At 47.0% G+C, this 18235-nt stretch overlaps 1 protein-coding gene across 4 annotated transcripts in view; it reads right to left on the reverse strand.

The window, feature by feature from the left end:
* col7a1 (collagen, type VII, alpha 1) overlaps positions 1-18235 on the reverse strand; it is a 77362-nt gene that overhangs the window by 29599 nt on the left and 29528 nt on the right. For all 4 annotated transcript variants that reach the window (XM_020055151.3, XM_034287550.1, XM_010881574.5 and 1 more), the window contains exons 16-57: positions 18040-18186; positions 17587-17709; positions 17162-17434; positions 16841-16984; positions 16460-16591; positions 16121-16267; positions 14308-14439; positions 13997-14143; positions 13743-13862; positions 13420-13569; positions 13161-13297; positions 12846-12972; positions 12511-12654; positions 12206-12378; positions 11830-11868; positions 11714-11740; positions 11576-11620; positions 11374-11487; positions 11001-11072; positions 10720-10755; positions 10179-10232; positions 9607-9681; positions 9390-9503; positions 8246-8272; positions 8058-8111; positions 7858-7929; positions 7410-7469; positions 7242-7277; positions 7039-7083; positions 6911-6946; positions 6592-6636; positions 6361-6396; positions 6204-6239; positions 6047-6079; positions 5886-5957; positions 4226-4285; positions 4002-4037; positions 3796-3876; positions 3269-3304; positions 2996-3040; positions 2719-2790; positions 8-52 (exon numbers count right to left, since the gene is read on the reverse strand). In XM_020055151.3, the coding sequence (XP_019910710.3) occupies positions 8-52; positions 2719-2790; positions 2996-3040; positions 3269-3304; positions 3796-3876; positions 4002-4037; positions 4226-4285; positions 5886-5957; positions 6047-6079; positions 6204-6239; positions 6361-6396; positions 6592-6636; positions 6911-6946; positions 7039-7083; positions 7242-7277; positions 7410-7469; positions 7858-7929; positions 8058-8111; positions 8246-8272; positions 9390-9503; positions 9607-9681; positions 10179-10232; positions 10720-10755; positions 11001-11072; positions 11374-11487; positions 11576-11620; positions 11714-11740; positions 11830-11868; positions 12206-12378; positions 12511-12654; positions 12846-12972; positions 13161-13297; positions 13420-13569; positions 13743-13862; positions 13997-14143; positions 14308-14439; positions 16121-16267; positions 16460-16591; positions 16841-16984; positions 17162-17434; positions 17587-17709; positions 18040-18186 (3599 nt within the window). The remainder of the gene's footprint in view (positions 1-7; positions 53-2718; positions 2791-2995; positions 3041-3268; positions 3305-3795; positions 3877-4001; positions 4038-4225; positions 4286-5885; positions 5958-6046; positions 6080-6203; positions 6240-6360; positions 6397-6591; positions 6637-6910; positions 6947-7038; positions 7084-7241; positions 7278-7409; positions 7470-7857; positions 7930-8057; positions 8112-8245; positions 8273-9389; positions 9504-9606; positions 9682-10178; positions 10233-10719; positions 10756-11000; positions 11073-11373; positions 11488-11575; positions 11621-11713; positions 11741-11829; positions 11869-12205; positions 12379-12510; positions 12655-12845; positions 12973-13160; positions 13298-13419; positions 13570-13742; positions 13863-13996; positions 14144-14307; positions 14440-16120; positions 16268-16459; positions 16592-16840; positions 16985-17161; positions 17435-17586; positions 17710-18039; positions 18187-18235) is intronic.

The following is an 18235-nucleotide window of genomic DNA, read 5'->3' on the forward strand; positions in this document are numbered from 1 at the left end:
CACAGACCTCTGCTCCTTTTTCTCCCCTTGGTCCAACCGGTCCTGGGCTGCCCTATGTGCACAAAAACACAAACACCTCAACTGTCACTACAGACATCAACTGACATACCGCTACTGTACAGTAACCACCACAAACAGTGACCCTGACATACATACACACAGAATCAGATTGATAAGAATGATAAAGAAACACTCAGGTTCAAATCACTGAGTAGACAGACCCCCCACCCCCCCCCCCCCCAAACACACACACAAAGTATCAGATCAAACAGAAGACAGACTAGACAGAATATGACGGAATATGAAGGAAGGACTGACTAATAGGTCTATTCAGAGTCAAACAATATATCAGATCAGTCGGTCAGAGTGGAGTCAGACAGTGTAGTAGATCAGTCTGTCACAGTGGAGTCAGACAGTCTAGTAGATCAGTCTGTCACAGTGGAGTCAGACAGTCTAGTAGATCAGTCTGTCACAGTGGAGTCAGACAGTCTAGTAGATCCGTCTGTCATTCTGGAGTCAGATAGTCTATCAGATCAGTCTGTCACAGTGGAGTCAGACAGTCTATTAGATCAGTCTGTCACAGTGGAGTCAGACAGTCTTGTAGATCCGTCTGTCATAGTGGAGTCAGACAGTCTATCAGATCAATCTGTCACAGTGGAGTCAGACAGTCTATCAGATCAGACTGTCACAGTGGAGTCAGACAGTCTATCAGATCAGTCTGTCACAGTGGAGTCAGACAGTCTATCAGATCAGACTGTCACAGTGGAGTCAGACAGTCTAGTAGATCTTTCTGTCATAGTGGAGTCAGACAGTCTATCAGATCAATCTGTCACAGTGGAGTCAGACAGTCTAGCAGATCAGTCGGTCAGAGTGGAGTCAGACAGTCTAGTAGATCAGTCTGTCACAGTGGAGTCAGACAGTCTAATAGATCAGTCTGTCACAGTGGAGTCAGACAGTCTAGTAGATCAGTCTGTCACAGTGGAGTCAGACAGTCTAGTAGATCAGTCTGTCACAGTGGAGTCAGACAGTCTAGTAGATCAGTCTGTCACAGTGGAGTCAGACAGTCTAGTAGATCCGTCTGTCATAATGGAGTCAGATAGTCTATCAGATCAGTCTGTCACAGTGGAGTCAGACAGTCTATTAGATCAGTCTGTCACAGTGGAGTCAGACAGTCTAGTAGATCCGTCTGTCATAGTGGAGTCAGACAGTCTATCAGATCAATCTGTCACAGTGGAGTCAGACAGTCTATCAGATCAGACTGTCACAGTGGAGTCAGAAGGTCTAGCAGATCAGTCTGTCACAGTGGAATCAGACAGTCTATCAGATCAGACTGTCACAGTGGAGTCAGACAGTCTAGTAGATCTGTCTGTCATAGTGGAGTCAGACAGTCTATCAGATCAATCTGTCACAGTGGAGTCAGACAGTCTAGCAGATCAGACTGTCACAGTGGAGTCAGACAGTCTAGCAGATCAGTCTGTCACAGTGGAGTCAGACAGTCTATCAGATCAGACTGTCACAGTGGAGTCAGACAGTCTAGCAGATCAGTCTGTCACAGTGGAGTCAGACAGTCTATCAGATCAGACTGTCAAAGTGGAGTCAGACAGTCTATCAGATCAGTCTGTCACAGTGGAGTCAGACAGTCTATCAGATCAGTCTGTCACAGTGGAGTCAGACAGTCTATCAGATCAGACTGTCACAGTGGAGTCAGACAGTCTATCAGATCAGTCTGTCACAGTGGAGTCAGACAGTCTATCAGATCAGACTGTCACAGTGGAGTCAGACAGTCTAGCAGATCAGTCTGTCACAGTGGAGTCAGACAGTCTATCAGATCAGACTGTCACAGTGGAGTCAGACAGTCTAGTAGATCTGTCTGTCATAGTGGAGTCAGACAGTCTATCAGATCAATCTGTCACAGTGGAGTCAGACAGTCTAGCAGATCAGACTGTCACAGTGGAGTCAGATAGTCTATCAGATCAGACTGTCACAGTGGAGTCAGACAGTCTAGCAGATCAGACTGTCACAGTGGAGTCAGACAGTCTAGCAGATCAGTCTGTCACAGTGGAGTCAGACAGTCTATCAGATCAGACTGTCACAGTGGAGTCAGACAGTCTAGCAGATCAGTCTGTCACAGTGGAGTCAGACAGTCTATCAGATCAGACTGTCAAAGTGGAGTCAGACAGTCTAGCAGATCAGTCTGTCACAGTGGAGTCAGACAGTCTATCAGATCAGTCTGTCACAGTGGAGTCAGACAGTCTATCAGATCAGACTGTCACAGTGGAGTCAGACAGTCTATCAGATCAGTCTGTCACAGTGGAGTCAGACAGTCTATCAGATCAGACTGTCACAGTGGAGTCAGACAGTCTAGCAGATCAGTCTGTCACAGTGGAGTCAGACAGTCTATCAGATCAGACTGTCACAGTGGAGTCAGACAGTCTAGTAGATCTGTCTGTCATAGTGGAGTCAGACAGTCTATCAGATCAATTTGTCACAGTGGAGTCAGACAGTCTAGCAGATCAGACTGTCACAGTGGAGTCAGAAAGTCTATCAGATCAGTCTGTCACAGTGGAGTCAGACAGTCTATCAGATCAGACTGTCACAGTGGAGTCAGACAGTCTAGCAGATCAGTCTGTCACAGTGGAGTCAGACAGGTTAGCAGATCAGTCTGTCACAGTGGAGTCAAACAGTCTAGCAGATCAATCTTATATAAACATGACTCACATTGCGTCCATGCTCTCCGGGATCTCCCATATCTCCCTTCTCGCCTAGTAGTCCAGGCTGACCTTGCAGGCCCTGAGGTCAAGAGGTAAAGCCACTCAGTTTATGTGCTTAGTGGCTGTCCCAAATACATAAAGAAATGAATGGAAGGCTACACACTCTGATGGAAAATATATCAAATCAACATGTTAACAGCTGTCTTAAGACCAAGTAAGTACAGCACTCTGAAAATGGTATTAAAGGGCTTTGTCATGTTGTTTAACAGTTTTATGAGACACACCCTCAGTCCTCGTTCCCCAGACTTCCCCGGTAGGCCTGGCTCCCCCTGGTGAAGAGAGGGACAACCAGCAGAACATGGCACCCCAGAGGGGAGGAAAACAGAAAGAGATTAATGATATGCATTTGCTGTTATGTCTTTGCCAATTCCCTTATGAAATGAGAAGTATGAAAATGTATGCACCCTAATTAGCTCTGGTTAAGAATGTGAGCTTAATTACAGAAATGTAAATGTAGTGTGTGAGAGAGAGAGATGGGTGAGGAGATGGTGACTTACAGGAGTGCCTTCATCGCCCTTGTCTCCTTTAGGTCCCTGTAAAACAAAGTAATCAATTCCACAGTTCCCTCACAGTCCCCTCACAGTTACCTCACAGTCCCCTCACAGCGGGAGAATTCCAAACTAAATACTGTGACATACACAAAATACATCAACCTCAGTAACGATCAATTATCAAAATAGTAGTAGTTTAAGTAGTAATAATAGTACTAGTACTTCTATAATAGTAGACGTAGTAGTATAACAGCAGTTGTAGTAGTAGTAGTAGTATTGGCAGTAGTAGTACAATTGTGTTACAATAGCAGTAGCACTAGTACAATATTAGTAATAGCTCAGTATTAGTGACAGTTTTACCAGGTGGTTAGATCGGAATAGTAGTGACATTGTGTATCAAGATGATTAGAGCAGTAGGTGAGCAGTACAGAAACAGACCCCAGGGGTTATTGCAGGGGGGGGGGTAATAGTATACCATGCAGGGGTTTGGCAGAGGTGAAAAGCTCCAGGGTCGGAGGGGTAGTGTCTCAGACCTCTTTCCCTGAGAGGCCATTCTTTCCTGCAGGTCCAGCGCGTCCAGTTTCCCCTCTCTCTCCTGGTTCACCTGGGTCTCCCTACAACACCAAGGGGAACACTTTGACATCAGGTGGACTCAAATGACACAAAATACTGTTTCAGCATACAGAATAAAATGGAAATTCTGCTAAAAGGACAAACCCACTCAAGGCCTGTGTCTCACCTTACTTCCTGATTTTCCAGATAAGCCAGGGATTCCCTAGAAGGAGAACAACATGTTCTGTATTCACTGATTTTATTGATTGCATTAACATGTGAAGCATCTGTTGTGGGCTACACTGGGATAATTAATAATATATTCCTTCTACACATATCATATAGATGAATTATGGTGTGCAGCTTGAATGACACATTTAAAGTAATGATCACAGCTTTGTGTGAACTTACCCGATCCCCTTGCTCTCCTTTGGGTCCAGCCAGGCCAGGAGTGCCAGCACCCGGGAGACCCTGGAGGAAATGAATCAAAGAATGACAAATAGTAAAGAAGCGAAAGAGACAGAAGCTGGACAACACATCTATACCCACCTGCATAAAGAACACCATAAATCACAATGCAGTTGGTAAAATAGTGATATTATAAAAACAAGAAAAGAGAAGGTTTTAGAGATGTCCTGGGAGGCAGAACCCCAGTGAAGCGTTAAGCCACCCTCACCACCCTCTGAAGAGTCATGGGAGTATAGGTGGGGCAGCTGACATACCAGGTGGTGATTCTCCTGCCGGTGCATCTGTCGAGGTGTGGGATGGTCCAGTGGGACATGACACATTTTATCAGGCGCCCATGTTGAAGAGGCAGAGTTGTGCCTTCCTCACAGTGTTGGTGTGGCTGGACCGTTTCAGGACTATGTGATGTGCCTTCCTCACAGTGTTGGTGTGGCTGGACCGTTTCAGGACTATGTTATGTGCCTTCCTCACAGAGTGTTGGTGTGGCTGGACCGTTTCAGGACTATGTTATGTGCCTTCCTCACAGAGTGTTGGTGTGGCTGGACCGTTTCAGGACTATGTGATGTGCCTTCCTCACAGTGTTGGTGTGGCTGGACCATTTCAGGACTATGTGATGTGCCTTCCTCACAGAGTGTTGGTGTGGCTGGACCGTTTCAGGACTATGTGATGTGCCTTCCTCACAGAGTGTTGGTGTGGCTGGACCGTTTCAGGACTATGTGATGTGCCTTCCTCACAGAGTGTTGGTGTGGCTGGACCGTTTCAGGACTATGTGATGTGCCTTCCTCACAGTGTTGGTGTGGCTGGACCATTTCAGGACTATGTGATGTGCCTTCCTCACAGAGTGTTGGTGTGGCTGGACCGTTTCAGGACTATGTGATGTGCCTTCCTCACAGAGTGTTGGTGTGGCTGGACCGTTTCAGGACTATGTGATGTGCCTTCCTCACAGAGTGTTGGTGTGGCTGGACCGTTTCAGGACTATGTGATGTGCCTTCCTCACAGAGTGTTGGTGTGGCTGGACCGTTTCAGGACTATGTGATGTGCCTTCCTCACAGAGTGTTGGTGTGGCTGGACCGTTTCAGGACTATGTGATGTGCCTTCCTCACAGAGTGTTGGTGTGGCTGGACCGTTTCAGGACTATGTGATGTGCCTTCCTCACAGAGTGTTGGTGTGGCTGGACCGTTTCAGGACTATGTGATGTGCCTTCCTCACAGTGTTGGTGTGGCTGGACCATTTCAGGACTATGTGATGTGCCTTCCTCACAGAGTGTTGGTGTGGCTGGACCATTTCAGGACTATGTGATGTGCCTTCCTCACAGAGTGTTGGTGTGGCTGATCCATTGGGCCATTTCCTGAGTCTAACAGCTGACTAGCTTCAAAGGCTGTATGGAGGTGAAAGGGTTTTGGGTTTGGAGTGGTCCGTATTATGGAGGAGACATGCTTTAAATCACTTGATGATGACAGGGGTAGTTTTAGTGGGCTGTAATAATTTAGCTGGGTCATATTGGTCATGTTACAAACAGAGACAGGACACAAACACACAACACCAAAGGCCCGATGCACCAGCTTCATTCACCTCACCATCACACACCATGTGGGCACCAACTCACTTTTTCACCTTTCTGGGCCGGTTCTCCTTTCTGGCCCTGGGGCCCCTCTGGACCAGACGGGCCCGGCTCACCCTGGTGGGGAACAGAGAGGGGGAGAAGAGACTATCTGATCTCTGTAACGTCCCTTCTGTTGTAAGAGGAAGTAAAAGGGGGCAACGTACCTGTTCACCTTTCTTTCCACCTAAGCCTGGACCCTGAATGGAGGATGACACGAGGAGACATCTTTACATCTCTGCCCTTCTCTGTCTGTTCAAGCACTTCAAATGTATGTGTAATTAGTCGTATTGGTCTAAACAGGAGAAATGGAATTATACTCACGCTGCGGCCAGGTTCTCCCCGTGCCCCCTGGCTGCCCTGGAGACACAGGTTAGGATGTTATTTTATGTTTAGTTGATTGAATAGTTACACAGTCACAGTCATTGGTGTCTATTCACTTCAGATGTTTACAGAGTAAGTCAGGTTCCATCAGTCTCACCTTTTCCCCTGGGAGTCCATTGGTGCCAGGCAAACCCTGGGAAAATCAACACACCCTTACTGGCACACACACTAACAAAAGACATGTTGAAATAATACAATTCCCTAAAATGGCAGCAAGTATTATCAATCTCCTGATTCATTTACATCAATACATAGGGGTGGATCACTGGCTGAAGATAACTGTCACCAACAGAAAGAGACCCATGTGGAGGTACAGTGAAACTCTCACCCTGAGGCCTGGAGGCCCTGTGGGGCCGGGCAGTCCTGTCTCCCCCTGAAACGGACAGCGCCACACTGTGGTCAGAACACTGCATGACAAGACCTTAAGCAGACCTTTCCAATATCTTTGCCCCCTCATAATAACACTCATGAATGTGATGGAGTGTAGAAGTGGGATCAGTGAGTTGGTGAGGATGAATGCAAGTGAATACATTTGCATGTAAAACAAATGTGATATCTATAGGCCACAGTTGTAACATAACATCTAGTTTCAGTGATATGACAAATTCCTAGTAAAAGTGAGACATAACGCATGGTTCTGTACTCACCCTGATCCCTTGCAAGCCAGCAGGTCCTCTCTCGCCCTTGGTAAGACAACACAGTCACTTCCAACCCACAGAAGAGGTACTAGTTTAACAAGAAGAATTGACCTGGATAAGAAAGGCTATATACTCACTCTGTCACCTTGTGATCCAGGCTCACCTGGAGGACCTCGGTCTCCCTGAGAGGACAGCAAGAGAAGGGTCATCCATTTATCACCCATCAGTCATCCGTTCACCATCCATCCATCATCCATCCATCCAAACTGGCCAAATATACAGTCTATTATGCATTCAGGACCCAAATAATATTTGAAATAATAACAAATAAGTGTCATACCTTAATCCCAATGATCCCAGAAGGCCCACGAGGCCCCTAAATCACATAAACATACAGGTCTGTTGGAATGTATTGTAAATGACGTGTCCTTCATCTTACAGTTTATATATTTGAATGTATGTACACATGTATGTATGCCTGTACTTATTTATGATAGGTATATCATACCCGATCACCAGGCTCTCCAGTCTTCCCAGGTGGTCCAGGCAACCCCTCTGCACTCTCCCCCTGAAACATAAAATCCACTGAATAGACAACTCGCTGAATAGACAACTCGCTGCCACTCTCTCTCTGCCTCTCTCTCTGCCTCCCTCTCACTGCCTCTCTCTCTGCCTCCCTCTCTCTGCCTCTCTCTCTGCCTCCCTCTCTCTGCCACTCTCTTTGCCTCTCTCTCTCTGCCTCTCTCGCTCTGCCTCTCTCACTGCCTCTCTCTCTCTGCCTCTCTCGCTGCATCTATCTTGCTGCCGCTCTCTCTCTGCCTCTCTCTCTCTGCCTCTCTCTCTGCCTCTCTCTCTCTGCCTCTATCTCGCGGCCTCTCTCTCCCCAGCAGACATAAAGACTCCCAAACCTACATTTACAGTGACTGACATTCACACAAACACAGAAGCCTACTAACCGTTTCTCCTTTTGGTCCTTGTGGTCCTGTAAGTCCTCTGGGGCCCTGAGGTCCTGGTTTACCATCAGACCCCTGTAAGACGAATCCAACAAGCAACATGTACAATGTAAGACTCACACCACGTACCTGCAGGTTCTACTGCTGAGATCTACAAACACACCCACATGACATGTCCAGTCATGGACAGAGACAGAGCTTACCGGCGATCCTTTCTCCCCCTTTACGGCCACACCACTCCCCACTCCTGGAGGCCCCTGTCACCAGGATACACAGACAGACAGAGAGACATGCAGATAAGAGAGGTGAAAATGATTATGGACTAGGATTACTAAAGAGATATCTGCAAGGAATCTACCAGACATACTGGGGACAAGACTATTTAACTCACCCTCTCTCCTGTGCTGCCCTTGTCTCCCTGCAAGAAGAGGGGCAGAGAGAGACAGAGACAGAGAGCGAGAGAGAGTGAGAGAGAGAGAGAGAGAGAGAGAGAGATGAAAAAGAAAGAAAAATATATTATTTTGTTCCATTTACATTGTAATATCAGCAGACACCTTCACTGGAGTGACATACAGTGAGTTTATTCTTCGTCAGATAGATGGGTGGGACAAGCACATAACCCAGGAACAGTGAGCACACTTCTAAATGAAGTGGCTGTCAGGAAAGTCAGTGCTAGAAGGAAGAACTTAAGAATATGCATTGCAAGCATTTATTTAAGAAAAGCCATGGTGGACTATTTTAGAAGGTAAGGTTTTGGGTATTTTCTGAAAACTGTGCTGGGAATCTGCTGTCCTGGCATCAGTGACTGAGTTCTGGACTTTTCTGGACACATCCAAGTAAAGGAATGTAAAGGAATACATCTGACTCAGAGCCACGTACCCGCCGTCTACACATGCCTACACACACAAAGTACCAGTCAACACACTTAATCAGCAGACTGGGTGTGTCAAAACTTTAGACTGGTACTATACAAACATGCGCGCACACATACACACACGCATGCAAACACACGCATGCGCGCACACACACATACACACACAGGAAATGCCTATTGACGAAACATCAAGACCCTTTCCAAGTCCGAACATATTATTATTATTATTTTTTTGTTGAACATACTGGTTGTCCGAACATATTGGTTGTCAAGGAAACCAACGACATGGCATGATCAGGACGACCACAAACAGATAAATTCACTTAGATCCTAAAAGACACAACGTAGAAATGAACTCATGTTTCCACATCTGACATGATCATACCACACCCTGGTCATTGGGGGTAATTCTAGGAGTAGGGACGTATTTCACACCAGGACACCAGCATTTCAATGTTTCGAGCATCACAGCACGTGTGAAAAGGGAGCCCTTCAATTGACCTTCATGTGTGTGCGGATTGACTAACAACTCTCTTCCACCCCCATGTGTCCACTCTTGACATACTCCGTTCACAGGGATTCCACGTTCCAGCCTTCTAGTATTACGTACTCTCTGTCTCCCCATTCAGTCTGTTCACGAGACATGGTCAGGGTAACTGACCTTTATGGAGAGGCCAGGTGTGCCTGGTGACCCGGGGCTACCGTCCCGTCCTGGTGGCCCTGCAGGTCCCATTAAGCCCTTGGCCCCATCAGTCCCCGGACGCCCTGATGTACCCTGGGTAACAGAGATGAACCGTTCATAATCACCCATAATGTAATAAACTGCAGAGAAAATGACAATCAGTGCAATGTCTGAGTCCATGTGGGGTGTGTCTCACTGGTATTCCAGGGATCCCTGGTTCACCCTTTCTCCCAGGAAGACCTCCTCCTGAAACAGCGGACCCTGGCTCACCCTGAAACAATGAGAGAAACAGCTTAGTAAACATCCAAACACACAGCACATGGGATGCTATACAACATATATGTGACTTAACACCCACACAGCACATGGGATGCTATACAACATATATGTGACTTAACACCCACACAGCACATGGGATGCTATACAACATATGGATGACTTAACACCCACACAGCACATGGGATGCTATACAACATATATGTGACTTAACACCCACACAGCACATGGCATGCTATACAACATATATGTGACTTAACACCCACACAGCACATGGGATGCTATACAACATATATGTGACTTAACACCCACACAGCACATGGCATGCTATACAACATATGTGACTTAACACCCACACAGCACATGGGATGCTATACAACATATACGTGACTTAACACCCATACAGCACATGGGATGCTATACAACATATATGTGACTTAACACCCACACAGCACATGGGATGCTATACATAGAGAGGTGTGTTGTACTCACCCTGTCACCCTTGTCACCCTTTGTCCCTGGTGTTCCTGCAACCCCAGGCTCACCCTGCCAGAGAAAACATCAAATATCAAACAACAACTCACACACACACTCACAGACACTGTAGCTGTAGCTGATACAGTAGAAACAGTTGACATCATGTAGCTGGTAGTTACAGTACAGATTACATCATGTAGCTGGTAGTTACAGTACAGATGACATCATGTAGCTGGTAGTTACAGTACAGATGACATAATGTAGCTGGTAGTTACAGTACCGATGACATCATGTAGCTGGTAGTTACAGTACAGATGACATAATGTAGCTGGTAGTTACAGTACCGATGACATCATGTAGCTGGTAGTTACAGTACAGATGACATAATGTAGCTGGTAGTTACAGTACCGATGACATCATGTAGCTGGTAGTTACAGTACAGATGACATAATGTAGCTGGTAGTTACAGTAGAAACAGATGGCATCATGTAGCTGGTAGTTACAGTACAAACAGATGACATCATGTAGCTGGTAGTTATTCCTATGGGATACTCACAGGGTCTCCTCTAACACCAGGAACCCCCTGTAAACCCTGAAAAAGACAAACATCAGTTATTAATCATGTCTACTGCAGATTGGACCAACTCAGTGGCTTTGTGGTTGTTGTGACCGTTCGGAGAATGAGCGTGTCCAGTCCAGGGTTGTCATCATCACAATCCAGAAACACTCCATTGGGACAAGGCTTAATCACAACAGGTTAGTCACTGACTACTAACATCCTCAGGAAGCGTTGTTGGAAGGTTTGGCCATGGTTATAATTGTTGCCCGATTACTCACCGGCAGTCCTCCGGTGCCCGGTGTTCCTGGTCGTCCTGGCAACCCTGGACTCCCATCCAGGCCAGGGAACCCCTGGAGAGAGAACACCAGTAAATACTAACAGTACACTACAACACTCCAGGTGATAATGAGGTAGACCAGTAAATACAACAGTACATTACAACACTACAGGTGATAATGAGGTAGACCAGTAAATACAACAGTACACTACAACACTACAGGTGATAATGAGGTAGACCAGTAAATACAACAGTACACTACAACACTACAGGTGATAATGAGGTAGACCAGTAAATACAACAGTACGCTACAATACTACAGGTGATAATGAGGTAGACCAGTGAATACAGCAGTACACTCCAACACTACTCACCCTCTCCCCTTTCTCCCCTCTGTCCCCCACGGAGACGTCCTCACTTCGGCCAGGCGGTCCCTGACGGCCCTCTGGCCCCCTGGGGCCCTCCCTGCCAGGCAACCCATCGCGACCCTAAGACAAAAACACGCAGGCACAGGATTAATGGACGATGACCAGATGCTGCCGGTGTTTGATTGTTTATCAGGTGTGGAAGACTCACAGGCTCTCCTTTCCGTCCATCAGCACCATCTCTTCCTCGTTCTCCCTGTAGAAAATGTCCAGTAACCACTCAGAACAACTGATACAACTAATTATTATAATACTGCCAAGACAACAGAACAAAACATGATACTGTTACCTTTTCTCCCCGCTCTCCTCGGTCCCCCTGGAGAGAGGCGAAACAAATAGATGAGCAATGGCAGAGTGAAGAGGGCTGTACTGACTGATCCTGTGTATGGAGGTGGAGTAACTCACCCGTGGACACTGTATAGTACAGGGCTCGGTCCCAGGACCCTGATAGAAAAACACAACCACATACACACTGAAACCCCAATCACTGTCCCATATCCTCCCAGATTCTCTGACTGACTGACTGGCAAAGCTTACAACAACAGCAAAACCGTGGGACGCAAGGCAGGAAAAGGACGTTCTGTCTTCTCCTCACCTCGCCACCTCCTCTCCCCACCTGATCTCACCACCCCACCTCCTCTCCCCACCTGATCTCACCACCCCACCTCCTCTCCCCACCTGATCTCACCACCCCACCTCCTCTCCCCACCTGATCTCACCACCCCACCTCCTCTCCCCACCTGATCTCACCACCCCACCTCCTCTCCCCATGTGATCTCACCCCCTCTGGGATCCTGGCCACGCCACACAGCAGGTCAGCCAGGTCGGCATGGAGGGTGTTCAGTTGGGTGGCATCACCAACATAGAGGAGGTTCTGGGTGCTGCCATCTGTCACCGCTTGGCGCAGCTCCTCCGAGTCGGCCCGTCCGATACCGACGGCCAGGACCGTCACACCTGAAAGACGAGCACAGCGCCGCAGGCATCTGTGGGTTGGACGTTTCCATGATAGATTCCATCAGTAGAGATGTTGGGGTGATGGTCATGTGTGTGTGTGTGTGTGTGTGTGTGTGTGTCTTATAGGGATACCTGACGCTTTGACAGCCCTGGCTGAGGATGTCATGTTGTCCGAGGATTTTTCATCCGCAATGATCACCACGACGCCAGGAACTCCTGGTCTCCGACCAGCTGTGGAGCTGAGAAGGAACTGTCTGGTGAAGGTCAAAGCCTGGCCTGCAGGGGGAGACACTGTTACATATCACCACACACACACACACACACACACACAAACACACACAGAAACGCACACGCGCACACGTACATACGCACACACTCACACACACGCACACACACACACGCACACACGCACAGACACACAGACAAAGACACACACACACATCATGGTATTTAAAATTCACACACACCTATAGCATTTCCTGGGCCATCTTCAAATGGCAGCGAAAGGATTTCCTGAAGCAGAGTTTCACTGTTGCTGTGGCGATTGAGCAGGAACCACACCTTGGGTCGGGCACTGTACACCACAATTCCCATCTGGAGGGGACAGGAAGAACATAGTAGAAGACCTCACCACACCACACAGCATCACAAAAGTGTACTAGGAGCAAACTACTGAGAGTGTACGAGGTGCTGTATTCTTCTAAGATCAGGTCCAACTGATTCATTATGATCTAAACAGATCTTAGATTAGCATTCTGAGAGGTTGTGAATGGCTCCTCTACCTGTGAGTCACTGGCTCCAATAGTGGTGAGGGAGCCGGCTGCACTGGAAAGAAGGGAGAGCAGAGGCTCAGCTAATCTACTACGATCCCTGGAGGCTGGGACCAGGAACACCACGTCCAGACGACCACCAACACACACTGAGGGCCAAGACAGAGGGGGAGAAGGGCTTAGCTTGTAATGCAGTAAATCATATTGTTTCGGCAGGGGTTTAGATAATTTAGGACAGAGGGAAATCCAAAAGGAGGAATGTCAGGCTTACCGGTGCGTTCTTCCACTGAGGTCTCCGGGCCCACCTCCCTCTGGAAGGAGGGCTGCAGGCTGAAGCGGTACCTCAGGCCCAGACGCAGTCCTGTCACCCTGTAGGAGCTGGACGACCCAGGAAGTGGGATGGACTGACCTGGCCCAGTGTCTAGTGAGAAAACACACACATGGACAAAGACACAGACAGACACACACACACAGACAGACAGACAGACAGACAGACAAACAAACAAACAAACAAACAAACAAACAAAGATTCAGCATCAACCTTTCAATGTGTAACACAGTCCGTAAACTCCACAATTTGACCCCATGTGTGACCTCTCTCCTCTCTCCAACGGAGGACGTATCCCGTCGCGGCAGTCAGTGGAACCCAGCGCAGCAAAACAGAATTCTGGGTAACCTCCTCTGCTCGCAGACCCGTCACAGGCTGTAAGGAATCTAGCGGGAGAAGAGGAGCAGGGGGTGAATCGAGGAGACTCTGGATGAGACTACAGGGACTAGTCACAGCCTATAGAAAGGCCTGGCCATTCTTTCAGTGAATACGAGGAGATGCTGGGGGCAGAGAAGTGTACCTGTGGAGGCAATGATACTGACAGCTTGACTCTCTCTGTCCCTGTAGATGGCGCTCAGTTTCACAGTGTAGCTCACCCCAGGCCGCAGACCATCCAGGTCGTACAAGGTCTCATCTCGACCTAACAGGAGACTTGATTCAGCCTCGCCTGCACAGAACCCGTGGAAAATATATTACAGCATTATATATATATATATATATATATATATATATATATATATATATATATATTAATAACATAACACAATAAACACGAAAAAAAATGACTTGCAAAAAACTCAAGACATGCATTGTGTTTGTGTGTTGGTTTACCCAGGGATGATCTCCAGCTGAGGCGGTACCCTGTGACCCCGGCCATACGTCTCCAGCTGAGACGCAGCAAGCCTGGGAGAGCCTCCAGCACCTGGAGGCCCTCAACGCGGTCTCCAGCAACCGGTTCCCCGGCTACACAAACAGAAATAAAGCACATGTAAGTTCACGTGGACATAGTAAACAAAATAGAAAAGGAAATGTGGCACATACTGTGTGAGTACCCATAACAACAGCACATAATAATACCACAGGTAAGTCACAGTACTATGGGACGATGCAGGGATGGAGTCAATTCCATGTGGATTCCAATCAATTTAAAGTGAGCCTTTTCCTTGGGTGAGTATCCTTTTTGTGTGTCTGTTGTGGAGTCTCTGAGTACAGGAAACTACACTCAGTAGCCAGGTTAACAGGCACTCCCCTCAAATCTTTGCTCCTCCAGAATGTAATTCAAGTGGGATGGTGGTGGCGTAATGGTAGGAGTGTCTGCCTGGCCTTTCCTGTCCTGAAACATCGTCTCGTCTCTTCCCCACCACTCTATCCGTTAGTAGCGGATGTTACATTAACAGGGGACGCCACTCAGATGGGGAAGGGGGCTGCTAATGGAGCTGTGTACTATGCTAGGCAAGTCCACCAACATGTATTAGAACCCACACTATGGATGGAGCTTACTTTTATGTTATGGAACACACAATTAAGAGAGGCAAGGTCCTAGCTTTGCCTCATTGGGCCAAATTAGAAAATGTACACTTAACTGTCAACTCCTTGCAGAAGTATTAGGAGAATATTTCAAAGCTGCTTTGAAACCAACAACAATGCAGGAACCTCACCATCTATACTATGGGGATTACTTAAAGGGGTCGTATTAAAGCATTCCCAAGTTAAAAAAGAAACAGGGAAAAATCTATGGAACTGGAGAGACAAATTTGCCTTCTTAACAGGGAAGAATGATCCAAGAGGTATGTTAAGCTTTGAGATTACAAAAGGATCCTCTCAACTAACACAAGAAAACCTATTCTCTATATCAGAGGTATTCAACTAGTGGTCTGCTGCCCCTGGGGCTCTGTGGGGCTGCTGGGGGTCATTGGAAAAATGTCCCAAAAGTATGTATTTCTATTTTATAATATTATTGTACATTATTTGTATTTATTTAGTTTGGCTTGAATTTGAAAAAGAGAAAAAACTGACCAAAACATAAAGGTATCTGAAATAACAGTTCTTGAATTGGTGTAGAGGTGTGGGGGGATGAAGAGGGACTTGTGTTTCTGTACTTGAGAGATAACAATGGTTTTGTGGAGGGAGAAATAGAAGATGGGTTTAGTTTTAATGTTCCCACTAATCCACAGTCAACACTCTAAAGAAATTATACAAATGTGCATGGGCTCTTGCAGTATGCATAATGGGTAATGTTGTGTTCACAACTTATTTTTACTTTGAATAATCAGCACCTTAGACATTACTGAACATTTTGTTCTGTTCGTGTTTGAATCAACATCAACAACAAAGACCAATTCACCCACAGCAATTAGACAGCAATGAAGATGTTGTTATGCTGTTATCCTGATCTTTTAAATGAGTGTTTAATGTGAATTAAAATGTCCTTTTTATTGAAGTACTGAAACTGATTACAGAGCACTGAGTACCAGGCTATTAGCATGTTGTGTGCTGCCAAAATCTCAGTACAGTACAGAGCACAAATTAGAAGTTTTCTGTCTGTAGGTGGTCAGGTGGAATTTGACAGAGGTAATGAGTCATGACTGCCATAACTCAAATAAAGTGTATTTTCTTGAGGACAGTAGTGGAAGACACCACTCACATGTGGTGACTCTGACAGAGACTGGGGTTCCCTGTCTCTTCTGGACCAGGGCTATAACCTGCACCTCATACTGAGCCCCCGGGTCCAGCTGCTTCAGGTCAAACGATGTCCGGTCACCACCCACCAGCTGGCTCCTCACCTCCCCACCTACACAAACAAAGGGGGGCAGTGGTGAGCCGTCTGGCACAAAATGGCTGCCATGTTTCACCAATACACCGTAGGTCAATTGTGAATAGAAAGGAAAATTTGCTATTAATAATACATTGTATAATCATTAATTATCAAATAGATATAATTTAGATTTCTTTATAAATTCTGAGATTTGAAAACATCCTTAACCATCAGTTCTCTTCCAAGCCACACGATAGGCTGTCGCTCCTTGCACGCCCACCCATGTTACCATGACAACTTCACCAGGGGACTCCTGGACTTTGAGTGAGGTCACGGTTCCCACCTCTCTCTGGTCTGACTCTGAGGACAGAGAGCGCAAATGGAGCAGTTAACGTGTTGTTGAAACATAACCATTTCTACTTGGGTCTATCAAGAAGAGAAGTGGTAGAGGTTAGGGATCAAAGTTGTTATGAAGCCAATAAGCCAATTAATTTGGGATTGCCACCGCTTAGGACATCATTATTACATTATCAATAGAGAGTTCAAAATTGTATGACTCCGCCTTCCGGCGGCCCTGTGCCATGCATAAAAAACTCATTCATTCGCTACCTGTTTTGGTGTTCAAGATGGTGGGGCGTCCTTCTCTAGAGCCAATCATAGTAGTGACGGACACCTGGTAGGGGGAGTCTTCCTGAAGGTCTCCGATGATGTAGGAGGTGCGATCAGCGGCCACAGTGCTGGAGAACTCTTCCCCTGTAGAGATAGGGTTAGGCAGAGAGATAAACCCCACTGGGGATTGACAACCGCAACAACTACCCACCTCCCCCCCAGTCTGTTGATTGATCCGTCAATTCCTCTGAGACCTGAGGCAAGAATCCATAGGGATTTATATGTCAGACGCCATCCATCATTCAGCGGGACCAGGCTTACCATCCCCACTGCGCCAGGTGATCTTGTAGCCTGTCGCCCTGGAGTAGGGTGACCATGTGATGTGTATCCTCCTGGAGGTGACATCAACGACACGCAGGCCGCTAACTGAGCTTGAGCCATTGCTCCCATTGGTCCTGGCTGTGAGAGTGACCACCTCCCCGATGCGCTGGCCAATCATAGGCGCTACACCCAGGACCACAGCCTCGCCGGGCTCCAGCCCCTCCACTGTGTGGGAGATGGTATTTGGTCCCAGAACAATGGACTGCTGAGCATCTACAAAAGAAGTGATGAACACTGTTAAAGACACACAGGGACTGATAACAACAGGGCGACATACAACAAAGGGACGGCTGCTATAATAACTGTATCTTACCATAACACAACAATTGACTAGGTCATCCCTAAATCTCTAATTCATTACTTACTGTTGCCTTGTCTCCAAGTGAACCTGTACCCTGTAGCCCCAGGAACTCCTGTCCAGGCGATCCGGAGACGCCGACCATTGGTGTTTGTCACACGCAGGTTAGTCACTTTCCCCAACGCTTGTTCTAAAATCAAACATTTAGAACAGCATTTATGTCCAGCGGACAACCAACACTAAACATTTTCCCTCCAGTTCAAAACACTTTGCCCTTCCATACCTGCAAATCAACCCTTGTGTCCTATCCTACACAACTAGCCAACTCTTCTGCCATGTCTGTCTGGGCTTGCCTCAGCTCTCCTCAGTCTCACAGGCATTCATTCATCATAAAGCTGCAGCACTGTACTTTACTAAACTGGCAAACACACTGCAGGCTGAGCCAAGCTGTGCACCCATTCAATGTGTCTCACACAGGCCAGAGCATGTATCAGAATAAAAGTTTTGTATGTGTTTTTACCTGCTTTAATGTTGACAGTGACTTGTTCCCCTTCATAGTCTCCCACTAAAGCTGTCACGCTGACCCCATAAGACACGCCCTCCTTCAGATCCTTAAGGTCAAGGGTCGTCTGGCTTCCAGGGATACTGCGGGTCTCCTCAGTTTGTGCTAACAGTGGATGGTCAAAAATGGGCCAATATCATTATTTTCACAATGT

Source organism: Esox lucius, chromosome 17, assembly GCF_011004845.1.
Source record: "Esox lucius isolate fEsoLuc1 chromosome 17, fEsoLuc1.pri, whole genome shotgun sequence".
NCBI lineage: Eukaryota > Metazoa > Chordata > Actinopteri > Esociformes > Esocidae > Esox > Esox lucius.